Source organism: Ascaphus truei, chromosome 5, assembly GCF_040206685.1.
Source record: "Ascaphus truei isolate aAscTru1 chromosome 5, aAscTru1.hap1, whole genome shotgun sequence".
NCBI classification, from domain to species: Eukaryota; Metazoa; Chordata; class Amphibia; order Anura; family Ascaphidae; genus Ascaphus; species Ascaphus truei.
The window spans coordinates 73,177,233-73,199,952 of NC_134487.1; the positions used below are offsets into that span (position 1 = coordinate 73,177,233).

At 42.7% G+C, this 22,720-nt stretch overlaps 1 protein-coding gene across 1 annotated transcript in view; it reads right to left on the reverse strand.

The window, feature by feature from the left end:
* Window positions 1-7,780: 7,780 nt before the first annotated feature.
* LSMEM1 (leucine rich single-pass membrane protein 1) overlaps window positions 7,781-22,720 on the reverse strand; it is a 65,073-nt gene continuing 50,133 nt past the window's right edge. The window contains exon 4 of the mRNA XM_075598935.1: window positions 7,781-8,312. Coding sequence (XP_075455050.1) covers window positions 8,188-8,312 — 125 coding nt within the window. The 3' untranslated portion in view covers window positions 7,781-8,187. The remainder of the gene's footprint in view (window positions 8,313-22,720) is intronic.

Below are 22,720 nucleotides of genomic sequence, written 5' to 3' on the forward strand. Positions count from 1 at the left end.
GGTGCAAACAGAGGGGCGCAGGGATCCGCGCAGGGTGCACCCACCCACCCACTGTCTCCCACCCACCCAGTCACTCACCCACCATCTCCCACACACCCACCCAGTCACTGCCTCCCACCCAAGTGTCCCAGTCCCCCCCCAGTCCCCCCTCCCAGTCCCCCCTCCCTCCCACCCAGTCCCCCCTCCCCCTCCCACCCAGTCCCCCCTCCAAGTCCCAGTCCCCCCTCCCTGTCCCCCCGCCCACCCAGTCCCAGTCCCCCCTCCCACCCAGTCCCCCCTCCCACCCAGTCCCAGTCCCCCCTCCCACCCAGTCCCAGTCCCCCCTCCCACCCACCCAGTCCCAGTCCCCCCTCCCCCCACCCACCCAGTCCCCCCCTCCCACTCACCCAGTCCCCCCCTCCTCCCACCCACCCAGTCCCTGCCCCCCCCCCCCTCCAGTCACTCACATCCGTCATTGCCTGTAATTCATGTGTGTGTCTGTGTGCATATAGGGGAGAGCGCGTGTGTGTGTGTGTGTGTGTGTGTGTGTGTGTGTGTGTATCAGTGGCTGTGTGTGTGTATCAGTGGCTGTGTGTGTGTGTATCTGTATCAGTGTGTGTGTGTATGTGTGTGTGTGTGTGTGTGTGTGTGTGTGTGTGTGTGTGTGTGTGTGTGTGTGTGTGTGTGTGTGTGTGTGTGTGTGTGTGTGTGTGTGTGTGTGTGTGTGTGTGTGTGTGTGTGTGTGTGTATATATCAGTGTGTGTGTTTTTGTGTGTGTATCAGTATCAGTGTGTGCGTGTGTGTGTGTATCAGTGTGTGTGTGTATCAGTGTATGTGTGTGTGTATCAGTGTCTGTGTGTGTGTGTAGCAGTGTCTCTGTGTGTGTATCAGTGTGTGTGTGTAGCAGTGTCTCTGTGTGGCTGCGTGTGTGTGTCAGTGGCTGCGTGTGTGTGTATCAGTGGCTGTGTGTGTATCAGTGTGTGTGTGTGTCAGTGGCTGCGTGTGTCAGTGGCTGTGTGTGTGTGTATCAGTGGCTGTGTGTGTGTCTGTGTGTATCAGTGGCTGTGTGTGTGTGTCAGTGGCTGTGTGTGTGTGTATCAGTGGCTGTGTGTGTATCAGTGTGTGTGTGTGTCAGTGGCTGCGTGTGTCAGTGGCTGTGTGTGTGTGTATCAGTGGCTGTGTGTGTGTCTGTGTGTATCAGTGGCTGTGTGTGTGTGTCAGTGGCTGTGTGTGTGTGTATCAGTGTGTGTGTGTATCAGTGTATGTGTGTGTGTATCAGTGTCTGTGTGTGTGTGTAGCAGTGTCTCTGTGTGTGTATCAGTGTGTGTGTGTAGCAGTGTCTCTGTGTGGCTGCGTGTGTGTGTCAGTGGCTGCGTGTGTGTGTATCAGTGGCTGTGTGTGTATCAGTGTGTGTGTGTGTCAGTGGCTGCGTGTGTCAGTGGCTGTGTGTGTGTGTATCAGTGGCTGCATGTGTCAGTGGCTGCGTGTGTCAGTGGCTGTGTGTGTATCAGTGAATGTGTGTGTATCAGTGGCTGTGTGTGTGTCTGTGCAAGCCCAATAGGCGATAAAATTTTTAGTGGGTCACGAAGGAGAAGTTCAAAAATAACCGGGTCACGGAAAAAAAAGTTTGGGAAACCCTGATCTAACACAAACATTAGAAATGTGGCTTTTCTGATTAAAAAAAAAGATTTTAAAGAAGAATCGAAAAGAAAATAACCAAATGATGTATTCTTTTATGAGTAAACTTTTATTTATAAGCATGTTTTTAAAGACATTAAGGGGTAAATTCTATCAACTCCGAAGGGGCAGTTAGGGCCATTTTCAGATGGAATGGAATTAATCGTCAGTAGACAATTACAAAAATAAAACGTAAAGAAACCACATTCTCAACAGGGTTTTTAAGAACTTGCTTGGCTATATGAAAAATCAACCATGTGTCACTGTTAATCACACTTCAAAATATATTTGGCTCTGTGCAGTACTCAAATGGTTAAGGAATATTTAGAATGATTTTCCTTGATTCTAAAAGGAGACCTTGTGCTGTCAAGTGATCCTTCCCCAGATACTCCTGCACTGCATTTAGTATTCTAAAATTGTTTTCATTACAAGCACAGTTGGTGCATCTGTGTTCTCAAACTAGGCTATGACTCATAGGATTTTACTGCAGATTAAAATCTGAATGCATAAAACCTGGAGCCCTTTCATCAATTATGCTGCTTCTACATAGCTATTATGATGGCACAAAGGAGATGTGGAGCAAAGAATATGAGAAGAAAAATAATTGTATCAGTATTTAAGTAGGACTCTACTAAAGGAGCAGTTCCACTGAGCAAAATATATTTGGGCGCTGTAGTAAACTAAAAGCACTTCAATTATTATTATTATTGAAATGTTTAGAGGTTGAGGGGTACAGAAAAATGGAAGAGATGGGGAAATGAGGGGGAGAGAAAAACACCACCAATTAACATCATTAGTATCAACATAATTCTTTAGAAAAGGCTAAATGTATAATATTTACACGTGCAATATCAATTTATCATATATATATATATATATATATATATATAATGAAAACTAGGCTGACAAAAAATAATTAAAACCAGAGACAGAACATGAAACACAGACAGAGCCCAGTGCTACATCCAAAGACACAAATACACAGTACAGTGCCTAGATAGATAGATAGATAGATAGATAGATAGATAGATAGATAGATAGATAGATAGATAGATAGATAGATAGATAGATAGATAGATAGATAGATAGATAGATAGATAGATAGATAGATAGATAGATAGATAGATGTTGAATAAAATGGTTTTTTAGTTTAACTCTTTGGCCAAAGTGTGGAAAAGCCCTTGAGCCCCTCCAAGGCGGACCATGTCTCAAGGGTCCTAACACTAATATAAATTCTTAATAACCTGTACATTATTAATAAACAATTAAAATGTGTTTACTGCAGCAATAATGTGAACCAAAGTAATTAAAATGATTGAAATAAAAACGGAGAGGTTAGCTGTATACCTAATAGAAACTGACAGTGTAGATCAGAACCACTATTGTCAATTAGAGTGTCCCACAACTATATAATTATACTAGAGGTGGTAGTGGTTTGGCTACAATACTGTGTCATATGAAAACTACTCCTAGATGGTAGTGATGGGTGTAACCTGAATAGATGTGTACGCTCGGTTTGCCAGGTAAATACTGTAGTGAATCAGGTATACAAGTTCACAGTACAAGACACATACTTTGTGATCTTGCATCAACTGCTATTGTTCACCATGACAGACCCACAGGCTCACTAGATTTTGAACCTGACGGTCTGGCACAAATGTGTATGTATACCTGATTCACTACAGTATTTACCTGGCAAACCGAGCGTACACATCTATTCAGGTTACACCCATCACTACCATCTAGGAGTAGTTTTCATATGACACAGTATTGTAGCCAAACCACTACCACCTCTAGTATAATTATATAGTTGTGGGACACTCTAATTGACAATAGTGGTTCTGATCTACACTGTCAGTTTCTATTAGGTATACAGCTAACCTCTCCGTTTTTATTTCAATCATTTTAATTACTTTGGTTCACATTATTGCTGCAGTAAACACATTTTAATTGTTTATTAATAAATATTAAGTTTTAACATAGATTTAGGTGATCTCTAGTGCGGCGTATAGGGAGCTTTTCTTTATCTTTTTGATCAACATTAACCTCTTCCCTGCCAGCACCACCTATACACTTTATTGCAGTTTTTGTTCCTACATCACACAGGTTATAATATTTAGGTTTCCCTCCTTTCACATCAGTATAGTGCAAGGTGCACACCTTATGACCTTTTGGTCATTCCACCCCCCCTTTGTATAACCTGTACATTACCAGGAAGAATGATTTATAATAAATCTGTCTGGGAGTTATTTACCCCCAACATTATCCTACAGCCTTTGAGTGCAGTTTACTGGGATCTTGGGGAGATCCTGTGATCTCTCCTCCCTATTTGTGTTTTGTAAGTTCCTCTTTGGTTAGTTTGGGGAGGTTGTCTTACTCTAAATACTTACATGCCTTACAAACTACCGACCGGTATCCCTCCTGCCTTTTGCCTCAAAACTGCTAGAACGTCTCGTGTCCAACTTTCTTCATTCCCATGCCAAAATGGACCCTTTACAATTTGGGTTTCGTACAGCTCACTCAACTGAGACTGTGCTCACTAAAGTAGCCAATAACCTACGTGAAGCCAAATCCCATTGTCATGTTTCCCTACTAATCCTGCTCAACCTCTCTGCTGCCTTCGATACTGTCGATCAACCTCAACTGTCAAAATGTCATGATGGTTTTAGGCAAATTGTGGGAAAGTACTTATATAAAGTGTGAGGATTGGATGACTTGCATCATCTTACCTCCCTTAGCTTCAAGCAGAATCAGTTTCTCGGACTTGCCCCGGAAGTACCCAGGGGTCTCTGTGGCCTGGGTTGATCTTTATTCATTTTGTTTAGGTCTTAACCCTAGGCTATTCAGGAAGGCATTTGCTTCTGCGGGGTAGTGATGCAAAAGTTGTTTCCCATTTTTGCTGACTATTAATCAAAAGGGAAAACACCATCTATAAAGCAGGCCTTTTTCCCTTAAAGGTGACCGGTTGTAACTCTCTCTCTCTCTTCCTGGCGATTGTGAGCCTGGATAGATCATTAAAGACCTGCATACTCGAGTTTTTAAACGTAATCTCCTCCTTGTCCCTGCAGTCATTGATAATCGTCTCCTTGGCCGATAAGTAGTGCAGCTTGATCACAATCTCCCAGCTTCTGGTCGGATCGTCGATAATGGTCGATAATACAAAATAACATCCTAATATACCCCCCACTTACCCATCTTGAGTCTCTGTAGGTGATGAATGGCGTGAAAAACGGATCCAGCCATTCATCACCTGCAGAGACTCAAGATGGGTAAGTGGGGTGGGGGGGGTATATTAGGATGTCATTTTGTATTACATGTATTACATGTCAGCTTTCACCTTGACAAAGACTGCATGGCAGTTGAAACATTGGTTTTTTTTTGCTGAATAAATTCACTATATTGAAGTCCGTGTGCCTGGATTTTGCCTTCTACATGTTATCTCCTGGGGATTCTGCAGGATGGTCCCTTCTTGTCGGTGAGCACCGGCAGGTGATATTCTCTTCAACCAAAAATTATTGTGTGCCAGACAGCCTCTTATAATTGACTGTAATAGATTCTGGGACATTCTGAATCTGGAGATTCGGTCCCCTTTCTCTGCTTTCCAAGTCATCTAGATCTTTTAGGTCTCTTATTTCTTCATGTAGCTTGAATAACTCATCATCTGTATTGGTTTGGTGTTCCAGGGATTCTTCCATCTTATTTTCTAACTCCGCTTAGAAAAAGCCTTCTTTCTCCCAACGAGGCTACTTCAGTGTTAAATTCTATAATTGCTTTATGCAATTCCATTTGGAACAACCTTTTTATGTTTTTGAGGATGTCTTCCAGATCCTTTTTTGGAATCCCAGAGTCTTCTTCTTTTTCCAGGTCTGTATCTGATGACACGAGCGGTGGGAGGCGCCACCATTTTCTGGTTCTGCTACAGGTAAGTTCCCCGGGTGTAAAAAGTGAGAAACCTCAGTTGAGGTGACTTTTTATTGTGTTTTTAGGAGGCATCCTTTGTTAGAATTCTGGGGGAGGTTTATAGTTCTTTTGGAATGGTTTCAGGTTTTTCTCAGCGCATTATTCTTATACGGGCTGCTGAGCTCTCTCACTCGACATCAATACCCGTCGACATCACGTGTGTGCCCCAAGCACTTACATTTTTAAAGGTTGTTTCATATTACAAATTGCAGTGATCTTGGCTGAGTAATAATACATATATTTTTTGTTTAATCACACCTGTAGCCATTTTTAGGTGGTACTTGGAAATTATTTTACATTAATATTTTACCAGAACAGAAAACTAATATTCATGTGTACTTAGTATAGATGGTATTAGTGGTTTGATAAATAGTTTATTGATTAGGCTAGCTTTGCCTTTCTCTTACCCACTATATATACTGTAATACTGAATGCATTAAGGCCCATTCTAAGTAATTCAGAGTGAAAGATAAGGAGAAAAAGTTGTGGATGGAGGTTGTTTTTTTCTTGAGCAAGCAACAAGACTAAGAAATTCCTAGATATTTATACACAGGAGGGGAATTCACCTTCAAGCAATAGTTTGCTGCAGCAGAGGACAAAAAGCCTAGGCTGGATTCGCTGCCCAATCCCTTCAGTCCCCCTCCCTCTCCCCCCCCCCCCCCCCGTTGCCCGCTCCCCCCATCAAAAATACACTATTAATATTACATATTGATTACAGTTTCTAAGAATATTTAGGGTATTCCTGTTTTGGAAACTCAATTTAGTAGATTTTGAATCCTTGCTCTGTTGGCTCTTTAAGTGGTTTGTCCAGATTTTTTAAATTATGGTTAATAGAGCCCTGTTCGTATTTTTCTTAGTCTATTAATGTCAGAAATCAAGCATAAACAAAAGAAATGCACAATATAAATTTGTATCTAAAAAATGGTTTCTTTCAGTAGCTTTTTTGTTGAATCTCCCATAGCAGGTTGTGTGTGAGTGTGGCTGCCGGGAGAGTCACTCTGATTAGACAAATTGCTGTTTTGGCAGTATTTGCGGACAATGTGTAATATAAAGAGCAGGCCTGGAAACTTTGGGGATACAGCTTCATTAGGCCTATGTTTTTTTGCCACCTTCTGTTTATGCAATTGGACTCCTTTTTTTTTCTTCATGCTTTTAGCTTTCAAAAGAATCATGAAAAAACATATTGCAGGATCTTTGGCTATAAGAATAATATCCCTCCTTTACAGTCAGCGGGTTGAAGAATTCTAAAGAGACCCACAAAAAACAAGATTAAAACAAAACTGAAACAAATATATGTTCATTTGATGAATACTATGATTGTTCGTGTTACAGTCCATCTTAGAATTAAATTGAACTAATGACAATATGACTAAAATGTGATGATTGCCTTATAAAACACATGTATTTTAGTTTTTTTTAACGCGTATCACAGAAATATCTGTAAGCATTGTAACTTTTTTTGTTTTGTTTAAAACCAGTCCCCCTTCTAAAACTATTTTTGTTCCCCTTCTATAATTATTAATTATTCCTAGAGAGAAGGGATTTAGATGACCCTATCACCGGAGCAATGTAAAGATTGCCAATTACCCCTCCACAGTCCGAGTTCCTATTGTAAATGCAAAATGTTAAGATTTCCAAAAATTGCTATTCAGTCCTTGGCATCCACCACCAAAGTTTAATTTTGTTGGTCATACATAGAATTACACCTGATGAAGGGAGTGTAACGCCATGAAACGTTGTATGCACTTTCCTCTGCATCTAATCATGTGAATAAAGAAAGCGGACACCGCTTTTCTGGCAAAATATCCTATTGTGCGCTGATTTCTTTTTGAAACTTACATATAATTGTACTTTGAAGAGAGAGTCTGTGAAGGCATTAATGGCCAGATTGAGGAAAGTCTCTTAACATCGCCAAAATTAATCTCTTCCTTTTGCAATAATACATTTCACATTTTTTACCTAATTCAATAGGAATTATACATGCAATTGCCAAGTGTGATAAAGTTCTCCTTTTAAAGTTCTCTAAAAATGAGTGATACATATCTCCACAGTGAGGCTCGATGTACCAGTGATTACATGTCACTGTGCTAGTGAATGCTGAGAGACCCTTTTCTCTAAGCACAGTTATAGTGGGGAACACACAGGAATTGTAGAGTTTTGTGAGAAAACATCTTTATTTTGATTCTTGATAGGTCAATACACCACTGTAATGGAAGTGAAGGAAATGTTAGATAAATATCTCCATTGGCCCAGTAATTATCACCCTTTGGAGGTTATTGGATAGCATATGCATACATAATTTGGTGGGGAAAGGCTCACTGACATCCCTTCTTCGCAGCCACTGTCTTCAGTCTCCGTGTTTAAAATGTAAATGTTGAATACAGTGAAGTTGTCTTCACCATTTGTGATGATACAATTTACCTTCAGACAGTCTTGGTCTTGAGTTTAATAAGAGGAATGGTAATTCGTTTCACTGTGCAATTCTGAGATCTGCATAGCAGAAGCATATAATGTACAGAATATTGATTGAAGGATGTACAGTAGCCAGGTTGACCTTTAAGACTGGTACCGTTAAACTTTTGTCTGGTTTAAAGAAATGAATAATAAAAAATTGTATATTTTTGCGAGCTCCACAGTATCCTTTTCTCCTGTATCCAGTTTTTGAGTTATTTCTTCAGTTGTGTATCTTGCCTGCACTGTAAAAAAAAAAAAAAAAAGAAGAAAATAAATGCAATTGTGATGAAATAACAATATCGGTCTCTGCGTGCATGTTTTATATAGAAGAAGACTGCACTATCATCCTGTTGATTCAGTTATGAGAGAGATTTCTGATTCTTGTATATGAGGGCATATCATACGTATGACTGCCATCCTGACTTTTAAGAGGGCAATACTATTGGAGCCAGTTGATGTTTACAAGACTGCGATCTGAATATGCCACACAAGTATAGCACCCCAGATTTATATGCTGATTAAGTGGTGGCTTTTTCCCTTGATATCTTGATAACATTGGGTCACTTAATAAGACTTTATATTACAGTGAACATTGCAAACGTGTAGTATTGATTTATATTACATTGATTTTTACTATTGCTCAGTTACAGTTGAGGTGAGAAAGGAGGCACATGCTGAACAATAAATACTATGTAAAGCAGAATTCCATTTACATTTTTTCCCCTAAGTGGGAAGCAGGCGGTCTCCTGAGCTGAACCATGTTCATTTCTGCTCCAGTGACCCCCGGCTTCCTGAGATACTTACCTCCGTAGGTGCTCCTGGTGTTACATGGAGGTTTAAATGCCCCACGCCATGCGTACCAATAGGAGTGACTGTTGGGTTCTGTGCCGCAGGATATTAAAGCCTCCATATTGTTCACCCAGCCGCTCCTGTACCGGCAGCAGATATGGAAGTAAGTATCTCAGGAAACAGGGGGTCTCGGAGCTGAAATTAATGCAGTACAGCTCCGAAGACCCCTGTTTGAAACCTATTAGAAGAAAAAAACAGGAGGAACTGCTCCTTTTAATGGTTTAATGGGATTAATGTAAGTGATGTGTAATGATGTATGTAGTATTATTAAGTCATTATAAAAGTTTCCCTTGGTTTTCATAAACAGAAAATCTTGTTTGCTCCACCACAATAAAAAGTGAATTGAATTATTATACCCATGAGGAAAGTATAAGCGAGATATGTGCAGTACAGCATACTGATTAGGGGTCAATGAGATGTGTGCACCTGTGCAATGGATCTTCTCACATAACAGCAGTGGCAGGTCTGATGAAGGTTAATTGGTTGTAACAGATACAACGATTATTAATGCTTAATGAGGCTTGCACTCATGTGTACATGCACAGCGGTCTAGGGAATTTGGTTGCGGCCGTTTTGCCGCAACACGTCGTCATATGCTGTTGCGGCATCATTTGGCGTCGATCACCAGGACAACGTGATGCTACAGGAGGCAGTCTGCTCCATGGAAGGTAAACCAGTCTCCCCACTCCAGCTCCCCCCACCGGTCGGGCAGACGTTGGATCCCAGCTCCGACAGAAGGAGGGAAAGGAGGGAGCGCGGGGATCCCGAAGGCCAGGCCCAATGCGGCCGCCTTGCTCCCCTTGCCCTAAGGCTAGCCCTGCAGGGATATACCAAATGAGTAATCATAAGAAGGATGTGATCCCGAGAGAAATCTGATTGCCATTACTGGAGTCAGGAGGAATTTTATTTTCCCCCTTATGCGACATCATTGGACAATGTTTCACTGGGGTTTTTTTTTTTGTTTTCCTTCTTCTGAATGAATATACTGTAAATACAAATATAGGATAAGTATCTGTCGGCTAAATTTAACATAGAACAAAGAAAAAGAAGCGCCAGCTCCATAGCATAATACTGTATAAATTGAGGAATCTTTAATAAAACTATGAGTAGTCACCAGAACCTATACTCACATTGTGGAATAAAAAATGTCATCTGCGCTGACCCGCTGCTGTCACAGATTGCCTCAAATAATTGTTTTTTCTTCCACAATGTGAGTATAGGTCCTGGTGACTACTCATAGTTTTATTAAAGAGTCCTCAATTTATACAGTATTATGTTATGGAGCTGGCGCTTCTTTTAATTTGTTTTTTGTAGATTTCTGTGATCTGGCAAGATCATCATCGGAAGCTTTGCCTCCCCATACAGACTGATTCCTGTTCTGGACTTTTCATCTATGAACTTCACGTGTTTGGTTTATTTTTATATATTATATATTTATTATCTTGGGTGTTAGTTTTATTTAAATTTTTAGGATATATTTGTCCTTCACAATTTATATGCACATATTCTATTAACACCAGGTTTTTTCTTCACACTTTAGCGCTACTCTTTGTTTGTGTAAATTTAACATAGGTTGAACTTGATGGACATGTCTTTTTTTTAACCTCATCTACTGTGTAACTAGTATGTAGCATATATTTTAAAATCCAACAAGCATATATTTAAAAGTACTTTTTATCTTCTTTGGCATGTGCCAACAGCATGGGGGAGTGAAACGCATTACTACGCAATATTGAAATGACTGTCGTTATCTTTCTTAATGACTGTGATTATCCTCTGATGGTAAAATGCAGGTTTACTAAGGTATCTGTTGGCTACTGTGCTCAACTTATAAGATGTGGTGGAAATTTAAGCTATTATATAAAGCTGAACTTTTAGCCTATGTTAATTTAGATAGGTTGGATGCAGAATGCTTATTTCTACTTTGAATTACATCTTGAATTATACTCCATGTTGTTAGCAAAGAGGAGGAGGGAAGAGTATTTGTTGGTGTATTTGGAGTATTATGGAGTATTTGTTGCTTCTCTTTACAGCAGGTTCTAATCTGCTATGTCTGCACGTAGCTGGCTTAATGCCCAGCACACAAAAAAGTTCAGCATTCCCACAGCTTCCATGTCAATTAGCAGTTATATTTAGCTGAAATATTCTTACATGTTGCCTTATGTGTACAAGTAACTCAGTGCCTCCAATTATATGTATAGGAGAAACACTGTCGATTATAATATTAATGTTAGTAACCACATGAGTGCCAGAGAGGCTTGCAACACATTGCTGGGCGTGTGGGCGTGAATCTGGAATTGGAGAAATTAGCTACATTAAGCAGTCCTGTCCAATCTGTGAAAGTGTACTAAAGGTGTACACCAAAAAAGAAATCCTATGTGTGGTGCATACCACAAAATCATCAGCTGCAAGATCATTTATAATAATTTAATAATTCACCTTTATTAAAATGTGGTACAACAATAATGTACCTTAAAACAGGGTAGGTCTACAAAATGACCAATACATGATCAACACAACTAAAATTAAAACTAAAAGGTTAACCCCTGAAGGTGCGTTCGTTCACTTACTGGTATAAATTCTTCAGCAGGGCATTACATATACAGTATCTGAGACAGTGATCGGAGAGAATTGATGATAATCACTTTGTTTACTGCTACTTGATTGGTACTGCTCCCGGAAAAAGCTGTTCTACAGCGAAACGTATGTCGGGTCTGTGACGTCACAGTTTGACATTGCTTACTAGGTAGTTAGATCAGAGCCTGTTACAGCTCATATGCACCGTTTTCGGTGTTTTACGACCTATAGTTTCCCACTACTTGTGGAGTTACTTTGGCTATATCTGCAGCTACACATACGTGTATAAAGGAAAAGAAAGCAGCACTAACCACTAAACCTAGTTAATGTGGAGTGTTAATATAAAATTTAAAATGGCTAAAGTGTTGAAAACCTGTTAAGGATAAACCCATCAATAGCTCCCAATGTACTTAAATGTCACGTGTATAAGGGAAATATTTAAGTCCAGCTGCCAGAGTCCAAAGAGTGAGTTCCACGTCCTACCAGAAACAAGTTGCAGAAAAAGAGAAGATGTTCTCCGGCATGTAGACTCAGTTGTTGATTCAGGCGGAGTCTGGGCTGCTTTCAGCAAACAGAAAGAGGAGTACCTTTACCCTTGAATGATATTTCTGTCATCTGCAAATCTGGGAGTGTAAATATATGCATAGATCTGAGACATAATCAACTGTATAACGTGGGAAGAAAGAAGATCCGGCACCACTACAGTTGACAAGCATCAGGCTACTTCCGGATTGGTTGAAAAAACTTTAGTGGCACATCACGAACACAAGGCTACACCATGATCTACCCCTCAACGCGTTTCACGCTATAGAACAGCGCTTCGTGTAAGTGTCTTACAGTTATCTAGTGTACACTTGGTCATTTATTACCCATAATACACCACAGTGTCCTTTGTTTCTTCCATGTCTGGAATCATCAACTGAGTCTATGCGCCGGAGGACATCTTCTCTTTTTCTGCAACACATACATGTATGTAGTTTTAATATTCAGGAACACCTAATGGAAAACAAAATTATTAGTAATAGTCAGCATGGATTTATGAAAGATAGATCTTGCCAAACTAACCTTATTTGTTTATTTGAGGAGGTAAGTAGGAATTTAGACCAGGGTAATGCAGTTGATGTGGTCTACTTAGATTTTGCAAAGGCTTTTGATACGGTTTCACACAAGAGGTTGGTGTACGAAATAAAGAAAATTGGACTCAGTAATAATATATGCACCTGGATTGAAAATTGGTTAAAGGACCGACAACAGAGGGTTGTCATAAATGGACTTTTTCAGGTTGGGCTAAAGTCGTGAGTGGAGTACCTCAGGGATCAGTACTGGAACCCCTGCTTTTTAACTTGTTTATTAATGACCTTGAGGTTGGGATAGAGGGCAAAGTCTCCATCTTTGCTGATAATACGAAATTGTGTAAGGTAATAGAATCAGAGCAGGATGTAATTTCTCTTCAGAAGGACTTGGAGAGACTCGAAACGTGGGCAGGTAAATGAAGAAGTTTACTTTGGTAGACGAAACGCGTCGCGACTATTGTGGCTGGCTGGCTGTAATGTAAGCTACTGCTAGTACACACTCAAGTGTATCGTTTCTGATTGTTTCCGATCGTTTTTCAAACGTGACCAAAACGGAAAGGCATCCTAAGGACACTTGCAGGGGGCTTCGATTCCTGCTCATGCGCGCTACGCTTCTCACCACGCTCATACACGTGGATGATAGGAAGCATAACAGAGACAACCCCAGCGCGCGGGACTGACCTCTAAGGACTGCCCCTGCATACCTTATGCCCCTGCATACCTTATGTGACGCCCCACCACTGCAGTCATCGTTACGATCGGGGATTATTAAAGATTTTATCCATGTAAGTGATTACTATTATTATTTATTGGTAATACATTTTATATCTCTCATCTTGGTGCGCTTTTGTGTTTATCTTTCCTAAATGGCAAATGAGGTTTAATACAGATAAATGTAAGGTTATGCATTTGGGATGCAAGAATAAAAAGGCGACTTACAAATGAAATGGAGATATATTGGGGGAAATCCTTGATGGAGAAGGATTTAGGAGTGCTTGTAGACTGCAGGCTTAGCAATAGTGCCCAATGTCATGCAGTAGCTGCAAAGGCAAACAAGATCTTATCTTGCATCAAACGGGCAATGGATGGAAGGGAAGTAAACATAATTATGCCCCTTTACAAAGCACTAGTAAGACCACACCTTGAATATGGAGTACAATTTTGGGCACCAATCCTAAGTAAATACATTATGGAACTAGAGAGAGTGCAGAGAAGAGCCACCAAATTAATAAAGGGGATGGACAATCTAACTTATGAGGAGAGGCTAGCTAAATTAGATGTATTTACATGAGAAAAGAGGCGTCTAAGAGGGGATATGATATCTATATACAAATGTATTCGGGGACAATACAAGGAGCTTTCAAAAGAACTATTCATCCCACGGGCAGTACTAAGGACTCGGGGCCATCCCTTAAGGTTGGAGGAAAGGAAATTTCACCAGCAACAAAGGAAAGGGTTCTTTACAGTAAGGGCAGTTAAAATGTGTGTAGCCCCTGTAAGAAATAATGGACTACATATTTTTCTCCTACTGGAATAAGTCCTGTTAAGGGCAGACGCCAGTAGCAATCATGGGTTTTCCCCCTTCAAGCCCTGACCTGAGTGATAGAGGTAGGCTCCTGACTCTGTGGCAGGCCTGAGACAGAGGAGAGGTCCTGCTGACATCATAAGGGGCAGGGCTGTACTCTATTTAGTAGGCTGTTCCTGTGAGTGACAGTCTGTCTGTCCTGGGAGCTGAGAGATAAAGGAGGACGGCTGTTATGTCCTGTGAGAGGAGGAGTGTGGTGAGGAGTTCTACCCTAGGAGAATGATCCAGGAGACAGGAGGAGACCCTCAGCCAGACTGAGTAGTGCTGCCACTGCTAAGCTGTAAGGACAATAAAGAGCTGCTGCTATTTTACATAAAGACTGTGTGTGTGTGAGAGCTGGAACATTCGCCCTGGGACCAGGGTTTTCTCTGTAAGGGTCCTATCCCACATCCCTGGGACTTATGGAGATGGAGGCTCTGCACCGTTGCTAAAGAAGATGAAGGCAAATACCCCAGAAGCCTGGTCCTGTTATCCCCCACACTGACGCGGGAGACTCAGGCCCTCCTGTTCCAAGCAGGTATGCACCACCCTAATACATGTAGCCAGCCCTCAATACACCTTAGAGGGACAATCTGTGTCCGGGGGGGGGGGGGGGGACATGGGCTACATGTGGAATTCATTACCCATGGAGACTGTGATGGCAGATACAATAGATTTGTTCAATAAAAGGTTGGACATCTTTTTAGATGGGAAAGGTATACAGGGATATACCAAATAAGTATACATGGGAAGGATGTTGATCCAGGGATTAATCCGATTGCCAATTCTTGGAGTGAGGAAGGAATTAATTTTTCCCCTTAATGGGGTTTTTTGTTTGCCTTCCTCTGGATCAATAATTAAGTATAGATATAGGATAAAGTATCTGTTGTCTAAATTTAGCATAGGTTGAACTTGATGGACCTATGTCTTTTTTCAACCTCATCTACTATGTAACTATGTAACTATGTCAGCTTTGGTAGCTCCCGCTCCTCTCATCAGAGGGGTTCCACGTGTGCAGGCACCAGCACCTAGCAGGGCACCTTGAACACTCTCAGAGCCCATAGGACAATCACTCGGCCTGTCTCCTGCATTTTTAGAGACAATGGCAATCGGCAGCGGTTCTCATGGATCGGCTGGTTGCAGTGACTGAGAGTGAGACTATTTACTCTCTGCTAATTTGAGTCTGTGTGTGTTTTTCACGGCCTGAGAGATCAGCCTGTCCTGTGCTCTGACTGTTGGAGGATTTGGCTGAGAAGTGGGATACGGTCGGAATGCACACTTATTACAAGACCAAAAGAGAATTAGCTAATCAGGGCCAATTAACCTTGTCTCTTGTGAGTCTCATTGCACAAACCACATTACCATGCTAACAATATCTGTTTTATACTACAATACAGGTGTTTAAATAGTGTGTTTTAAAGAGCTGTGGTTATTCCAGTGTATTTGATTTAACACACCGATTCTCTTTAATAAGTCAGTCTCAATCTCTTTAATAAGTATTATAATAGGGAAATAATTAACAGCCAATTATAGCTATTTCAAGCAAGTACATAATCTGTCTCCCTATTATGAATTACTCTGTGGTTTAAACACATATTCTATTAGGTGGAAGAATTGATCCTTGGCTTACTGTGTCTCTCGAGTGCACGCCTCTGTAATAGTAACTCTGATACTCTGTTTGCTATATTTGTTACATTATAACAGAGATTGAAGCACTTTGCAGTCTACTCAGCAAATTCACCCAGTCTTAACTACAGAGACCAGTCTGATCAAGATAGTTTAGTATCGCCAACCGAGTAGCAGGCTCTACGGTGGTTAATACCTTTCCCACAATAAGAATAATTGTGATACAGCATCCATAACAGGCCTGCACAATATACGGCCCGCGGGCCACATGTGAACTGCCTGGACTCACTGTGCAGCCCATGACGGCTTTGATCTGCTATCCCTCTCCTCTCCTCCTCCCCTCAGAGCCCACTCTCCCATCAGAGGAGGACGGCAGGGTAGGAGCACGCTTTACAGTAGGAGCGCGCTCTACAGTAGGAGCGCGCTCTAGCAGTGTGACGCTCTCTAGCAGTGTTACCCGGAACGTCCGGTGTCTGCTGCTAGAACGTGCTTCTTACCTTGTGAGGTCCTTCTCTGCTCAGATAACGGTAGCCACTAATTTAATACCTCCTGGAGCCCACCGCCGCGATCAGGTAGGCATATTGGGGGGGGGGGGAGATATAATGATGATTGTGCTAGGGGAGATATATGATGATGATGAGGGGTGCTGGGGGAGATATATGATGAAGATGAGGGGTGCTGGGGAGATATATGATGATGATGAGGGTGCTGGGGAAGATATATGATGAGGGGTGCTGGGGAGATATATGATGATGAGGGGGGACTGAGGGAGATGAGATATGATGATGATGATGATGATGATGATGATGATGATGATGATGATGATGATGATGATGATGATGATGATGATGATGATGATGATGATGATGATGATGATTATGAGGGGGCTGAGGGAGATATGATGAGGATAGGGGTGCTGGGGGAATTAAATGATGATGATGATTATGATGATGAGGGGTGCTGGGGGAGATATGGTGATGATGAGGGGTGCTGGGGAGATATATTATGATGATGAGGGGTTCTATGGGAGATATGATGATATGAGGGGGACTGAGGAAGATATGGTGATGATGATGATAGGTGCTGGGGGGGATATTATGATGATGAGGGGTGCTGGGAATACATATGATGATGAGGAGGGTTGCTGGGGGAGATTATGAGGGGTGCTGGGGGAGATATATGATGATGAGGGGTGCTGGGGGAGATATGATGATGATGATGATGATGATGATGATGATGATGATGATGATGATGATGATGATGATGATGATGATGATTTTACCCATGCGGCCCGAATCTGTTTTCCTTGGAGCAATTCAGCTTCTCTCACTTTACAAGTTGTGCAGGTCTGATCTATAACATTCTGCTATATCACAATAGTGATTGAAGCGTTCTGTAGCTCATATAACCAAATTCACCACCATCTAATCACAGTGCCCGCTTGGAGCATTAGCCTTCAAGTAGCACTTAACAAGGTTGTTAACATCAATTCTCTCCAATCACTATCTCAGATATATGCCACGCCCTGCTGAAGAATTTATACCAGCAAGTGAATGAAAATGCCTTCTGGGTTAAGCTCTTAGTTTTAGTACTTTGTTGTGTTGGCCATTTTTTTGGTCATGTTCTAGTCCTACCCTATTTTAAGGTACATTATTATTGTACCACGTTTTAATAAAAGATCATTATTAAATTATTATCAATTATCTTGCACTTGATGATTTTGTGCACCACACATAGGATTATTTATTTTTTTTTACCAATCTTTTTTTTTTATTGGAGTTTTGCAACAAAAATACAAACAGTAATAGCATATTATCATTGACAGTGAAGTCATAAGCACATGACTGCGGATTGTATAGATCGACACCAATAAACTGATTTTCTCTTTACTTAAAGATGGGTTAAAGGGGGAGACAAAGGGAGGGGGGAAGATGGGAGAGACAGAGAGAGAAGGGGGTGGGGGGGTAAGTGGAATCTAACAAGGGAGTCGACTCCAATTCCGGTACTCTCTTGGGGTTCATGTTAGAGCTAGGCCACGGTTCCCAGATCTTGTAAAATTGAGGCATTCTTTGTTTCAACATGGCTGTGAGTTTTTCCATGCTCATGACCATGTTTATTCTATTGACAACTGTACTCTTGGAAGGTGCTTTTACTTGTTTCCAGGCCGCTGCGATTGAGCACCTGGCGGCAGTTAGGATAGAGGAGATCAGCCTTAACATTGGGGAGGGGAGGGCAGACCATCTATAGGTTTACCCAGCAGATATGTCAGAGGGTCCAGTGGGATATCGAGACCCAGAGTCTCGTAGAGAAGCTTCTGGATTCTGGTCCAGAACTTCTGGATCTCTGGACATGACCACCAAATATGGGTCATGTCTCCCCCTTGACTACATCCCCTCCAGCACAGGTCTGGGGTACCGGGGAAGATCTGGCTCAGTCTACTCGGGGTCAGGTACCAATGAAATACGATTTTATAGATGTTTTCTTTAGTTATGGTACAAATTGAAGTTTTGTTTGCTGAATTCCATATATCCTCCCAGTCTTCCTTGTCGATCTGTAGGTTAAGGTCAGCCGCCCACTTTTGCATATAGGAATGGGTGAGCGGGGGACGTGTCGACTCAATTCCCCTGTATATCCCAGATATAAGTCCCCTTTGGTACTCTCCCTTGAGGCAGAGGGATTCAAATTTAGTCAGAGCGGGGAATTTGGAATTTTGAGAGAGAGCTTGTAGGAAATGCCTGATTTGCAAGAATTTAAACAGGTGGAGGTCCTGAGAGTGGAGTTTATCTCAGAGCTCCTGGAAGGACAAGGGTTCCTCTTTCTTCAGCAGATCTGCAACCATTCTAATGCCTAGGTCCTGAAATTGACCGAATTGGGATCGGGAACCGTCAGGCGGGAATTCTGGGTTACCGAATATCGGGGTGAGTTGGGAAGGGGATAATGAAAGGCCATACTTCCCTTTATTCTTAAGCCAAATGGACCACGTGCATCTCATTGCCCCAAGGTCAAATTTCTGGGTTCGTCTTTCTTTGTTTGCTTGGGCCCAGAGGAGAACCGGGAGGGGGGTGGGGGACGCGTGATGGGACTCTATCGCCAACCAGCAGTTGGAGGTCGTGGGGTAGTTCCAACGACCGCCTGGCGTAGTTGGGCTGCTTGGTAGTATCTGATCATGTCCGGGGCCCCCAGACCCCTCTCGCCCTTGAGGACAGCATCACTGATCTCGGGACCCTAGGCTTGCGCTGTTTCCAAATAAAACGGAATACAGGCAGTCCTCGGTTATCCAACACAATGCGTTACTCAAAATGGCGTTGGATAGCGAAACTTTGTAAAGTGAAACACGTTTTCCCATAGGAACACTGTTTAAATGAAAGGTTCCGTTCCTGAAGGCATTTTAAATGCTAAAATACACAAAATATTTTACGCAGACAATAAGATATGCAGCACACACATAAATTATATATTGGATATACTGTAATATATATATAATATAACAATATATAATATAAAAATATAATATATAATATAGTATAATATAGTATAATATATATATTATATACACAAACAACGTTGCAAAGCGTCGTAAGAGCGTTGGATAAGCCGTTTTGGCGTTGTAAAAATGAACATAGGTATGCAATGCATAGCGTTGGATAAGCCATTCATTGTAAAACGAAGCGTTGTAAAACGAGGACTGCCTGTATATGGGATTGTAAGTTTTTTAATTCTGATAGTGGTATTATTACTGGGAGGGTTTGGAAGAAGTATAGTAAACGGGGGAGGATGTTCATTTTACATGAAACAATTCTGCCAAACCAGGAGATTTGGTGGTGGTTCCAATTTTCTAAGTCTTTCTTTATTTGATTAAATAAAGAAGGGTAATTAGTTTGGTATAGTGATTTGTAGGTATTGGTGATCTTTACTCCTAGGTATTTTATATGGGTAGAGTTCCAGCGGTATTTATAGTTAGCTTGCAATAATTTCCAGACATGTTCTGGTAGGGAGATGTTAAGCGCTTCGGATTTATCCATATTGACCTTATAGTCAGAAACCTGGCTAAATTGATCTAGTAATTTTTGGAGGTTGGGGAGGGATGTGTGCGGGTCCGCGAGAGTCAGGATAACATCGTCCGCAAAGAGGGAAATTTTGTATTCCGTATCCGCGATCGGGATTCCCTTTACACTTGGTTCGGCTCTGATTAGGGCCGCTAGGGGTTCAATGGAGAGTGCAAATAGGAGTGGGGATAGGGGGCAACCTTGTCTAGTTCCGAGTTTTAGATACGCCGTGGGGTTTTGATAGAGGGCACGGACTCCTTTTAGGTATGGGCCCGAGAAGCCAAACTTAAGCATGGTTTGGTCAAGGAATGACCATTTAATGCGGTCGAATGCCTTCTCGGCATCTAAGCTTAGAATCATGGCCTGGAGTTTGTTGAGATGCACATGGTCAATGATGTCCACAATTTTGCGGGTGTTGTCAGAGGCCTGGCTACCTGATACAAAGCCCACTTGGTCGATATGAATTAGCCTGAGGAGAATCGGGTTTAGTCTGTTTGCTAAGATCTTGCTGAAGAGTTTAAGGTCTGTGTTAAGGAGGGAAATCGGTCTATAGCTGCCACATTGAAGCGGGTCCCTTCCTTCCTTATGGATAATGGCCAGGTTGGCGGCCGAAATCATTCCTGGTATCGGAGTGCCCTCCAAAAAGGAGTTAAATATGTCTAGGAGGTAGGGGGAGAGAGTCGACCCAAACGTCTTGTAATAGGAGGAAGTATGCCTGTTCCGGTGAGGAGAGGCAATTCAGCGGGCACCACGAGGCAGAAGAAAAAGTTGCTGAAGCTGGACTGTGCTGTATAACAATTCTTTAATAAAGCATGATTAAAAAGAGGGGGGACGCATACCCCTGCACCTCTAACGCGTTTCACCCGCAAAATGGGCTTTTTCAAAGAGAACATTACCCGTGCGCAGGTCATTGATATACCGGGAGTTAACCGGATGTGACGCCATCCAGCCAATGGGCTGTGAGTATGTCGCGAGCGGCATGATGGGATGCCAAGCCCACTGCCTGACGGCGTCCACACGGCTTGTAATAGGCGTTGGAAAATCGGTCTGGCCCTGGGGTCTTGGCTAATTTAAGCGAACTTATAGCAGAGGATAATTCTTCCTGGGTAATTTGTTGGTTCAGTTTTTCTAATTCCTCCTCCGTGAGTGAGTGCAAATTACACTTTGCTAGATATTGTGCGGCTACTCTGGCGCTCTCTTGTTGCAGCCCTGGAGGGTGAAGGTTGTATAGATCTTCATAGTATTTGGCAAATTCGTGAGCGATTTCTTTTTCTACAAAGGAGATCTGTCCTTTTTGGGTACGTATCTTAGTGATTTGGGATTTAGTTTTCATACCTCTTAATTTTGTGGCAAAAGTTTGTCAGCTTTATTTCCCCTGTCGTAAAATCTTTGGTTGGTCCATTTCAACGCTCTCTCTACCTCTTCAAGCTGTGTTAGTTTCAGATCTGATCTTGTTTTGTTAAGCATTTTGTATAATCTTTTGAAGGGGAGGTGTTTGTGCTTTTGTTCTAAACTTAGGATCTTATCTGTTAGGTCTTTTTGTGTTTTAAGTTTTAGTTTTTTCTTATATGAGGCCAAAGAGATAAGATCCCCTCTTATCGAGGCTTTGTGAGCCTCCCAGAGGGTTGCTGACGGCGAGACCGATCCTTTATTTATTTCAAAGAAAGAGGATAGGTTTTGCCTGATTGTTTGGACTAGCTTCGGGGGGGGGGGGGAGGGAGGGGGGAGGAGGGGCGGAGGAGAGGGGGAGGGGAGGGAGAGTGGGAGGAGGGGGGAAGGAGGGGGGGAGGAAGGGGGAAGGAGGGGTGAGGGGAGGGAGGGGGTGGGAGGAGGAGGGAGAGAGGGGAGGGGGAGGGGAAAAAGAGGGAGGAGGGGGATGGGGGGGGGAAAGGGGAGGGGAAAATGGGGGGGAGGGAAAAATGGGGGGGAGGATGGGGAGGGGGGGAGGATGGGGAGGGGGGGAGAACCCTTACGCCAGTAATTTACAGTTTACAGTAGTGAGAGCATTTTTCGCATTTTAGGGAGGTGCGAGGAGGTAGCTGTTATTGGAGACCTGGAGGACGGAGGGTACTTTTACCCTGAGGATACCCTGATAGGGGGGTGAGCACATATGAATATCGAACCCATGAAACATTCAGTTGTAATGCTGAGCGGCCTCTTATCTACTAGGCAGTGACAGTATGGGGAGAGGGGAGAAGGGGGGAGGAGAGGAGAGGGAGCGGGGGAGGAGTGGGAGGGGGGAGGAGGAGGAGGGATGGGGGGGATGAGGAGGAGGGTTGAGGAGGAGGGGAGGGAGGGGGGGGGTGAACTCTTACATCAGTAATTTACAGTTTACATTTGTGAGACCATTTTCAGCATTTTATGGGGTACAAGGAGGTAGCTGATATTGGAGACCTGGAGGACGGAGGGTACTTTTACCCTGAGGATACCCTGATAGGGGGTGAACAGATATGAATATCAAATCCATGAAACATTTAGTCTTAATACTGAGCGGCCTCTTATCCACTAGGCAGAGACAGTATGGGGAGGGGGGGGAGGAAGGGGGGGAGAAGGGGGAGAGGGGGGAACCTGGGTTGGCAGGGGCCTGCCGCGGGAATCAGGGAGAGGGTGTCTCACCACTGATGCTTTGGTTAAGGATAGGGGAGAGAGAACAACATGCATACGACCTGTTCAAAGAGTTCTTTCTTGGGGGGAGCATGATTAGTAAGTCCAGACCTGAACAGTGAGACCTCTATTTGCGGTGGTGGGACCGGTCTATCTTCTGTGCCCGTAGTTGAGATCCATCTTCTAGGGTGTGGATGGGAGGGGCCTGGATGGCTTGGGGGATGGGTAAGAGCCAGGAAGGGGGGGTGAGATGGGACTCAGGGTGGAGGGACCGCAGGGGCCTTTTCTTGGGGGAATCCTAGGTGGTCAGA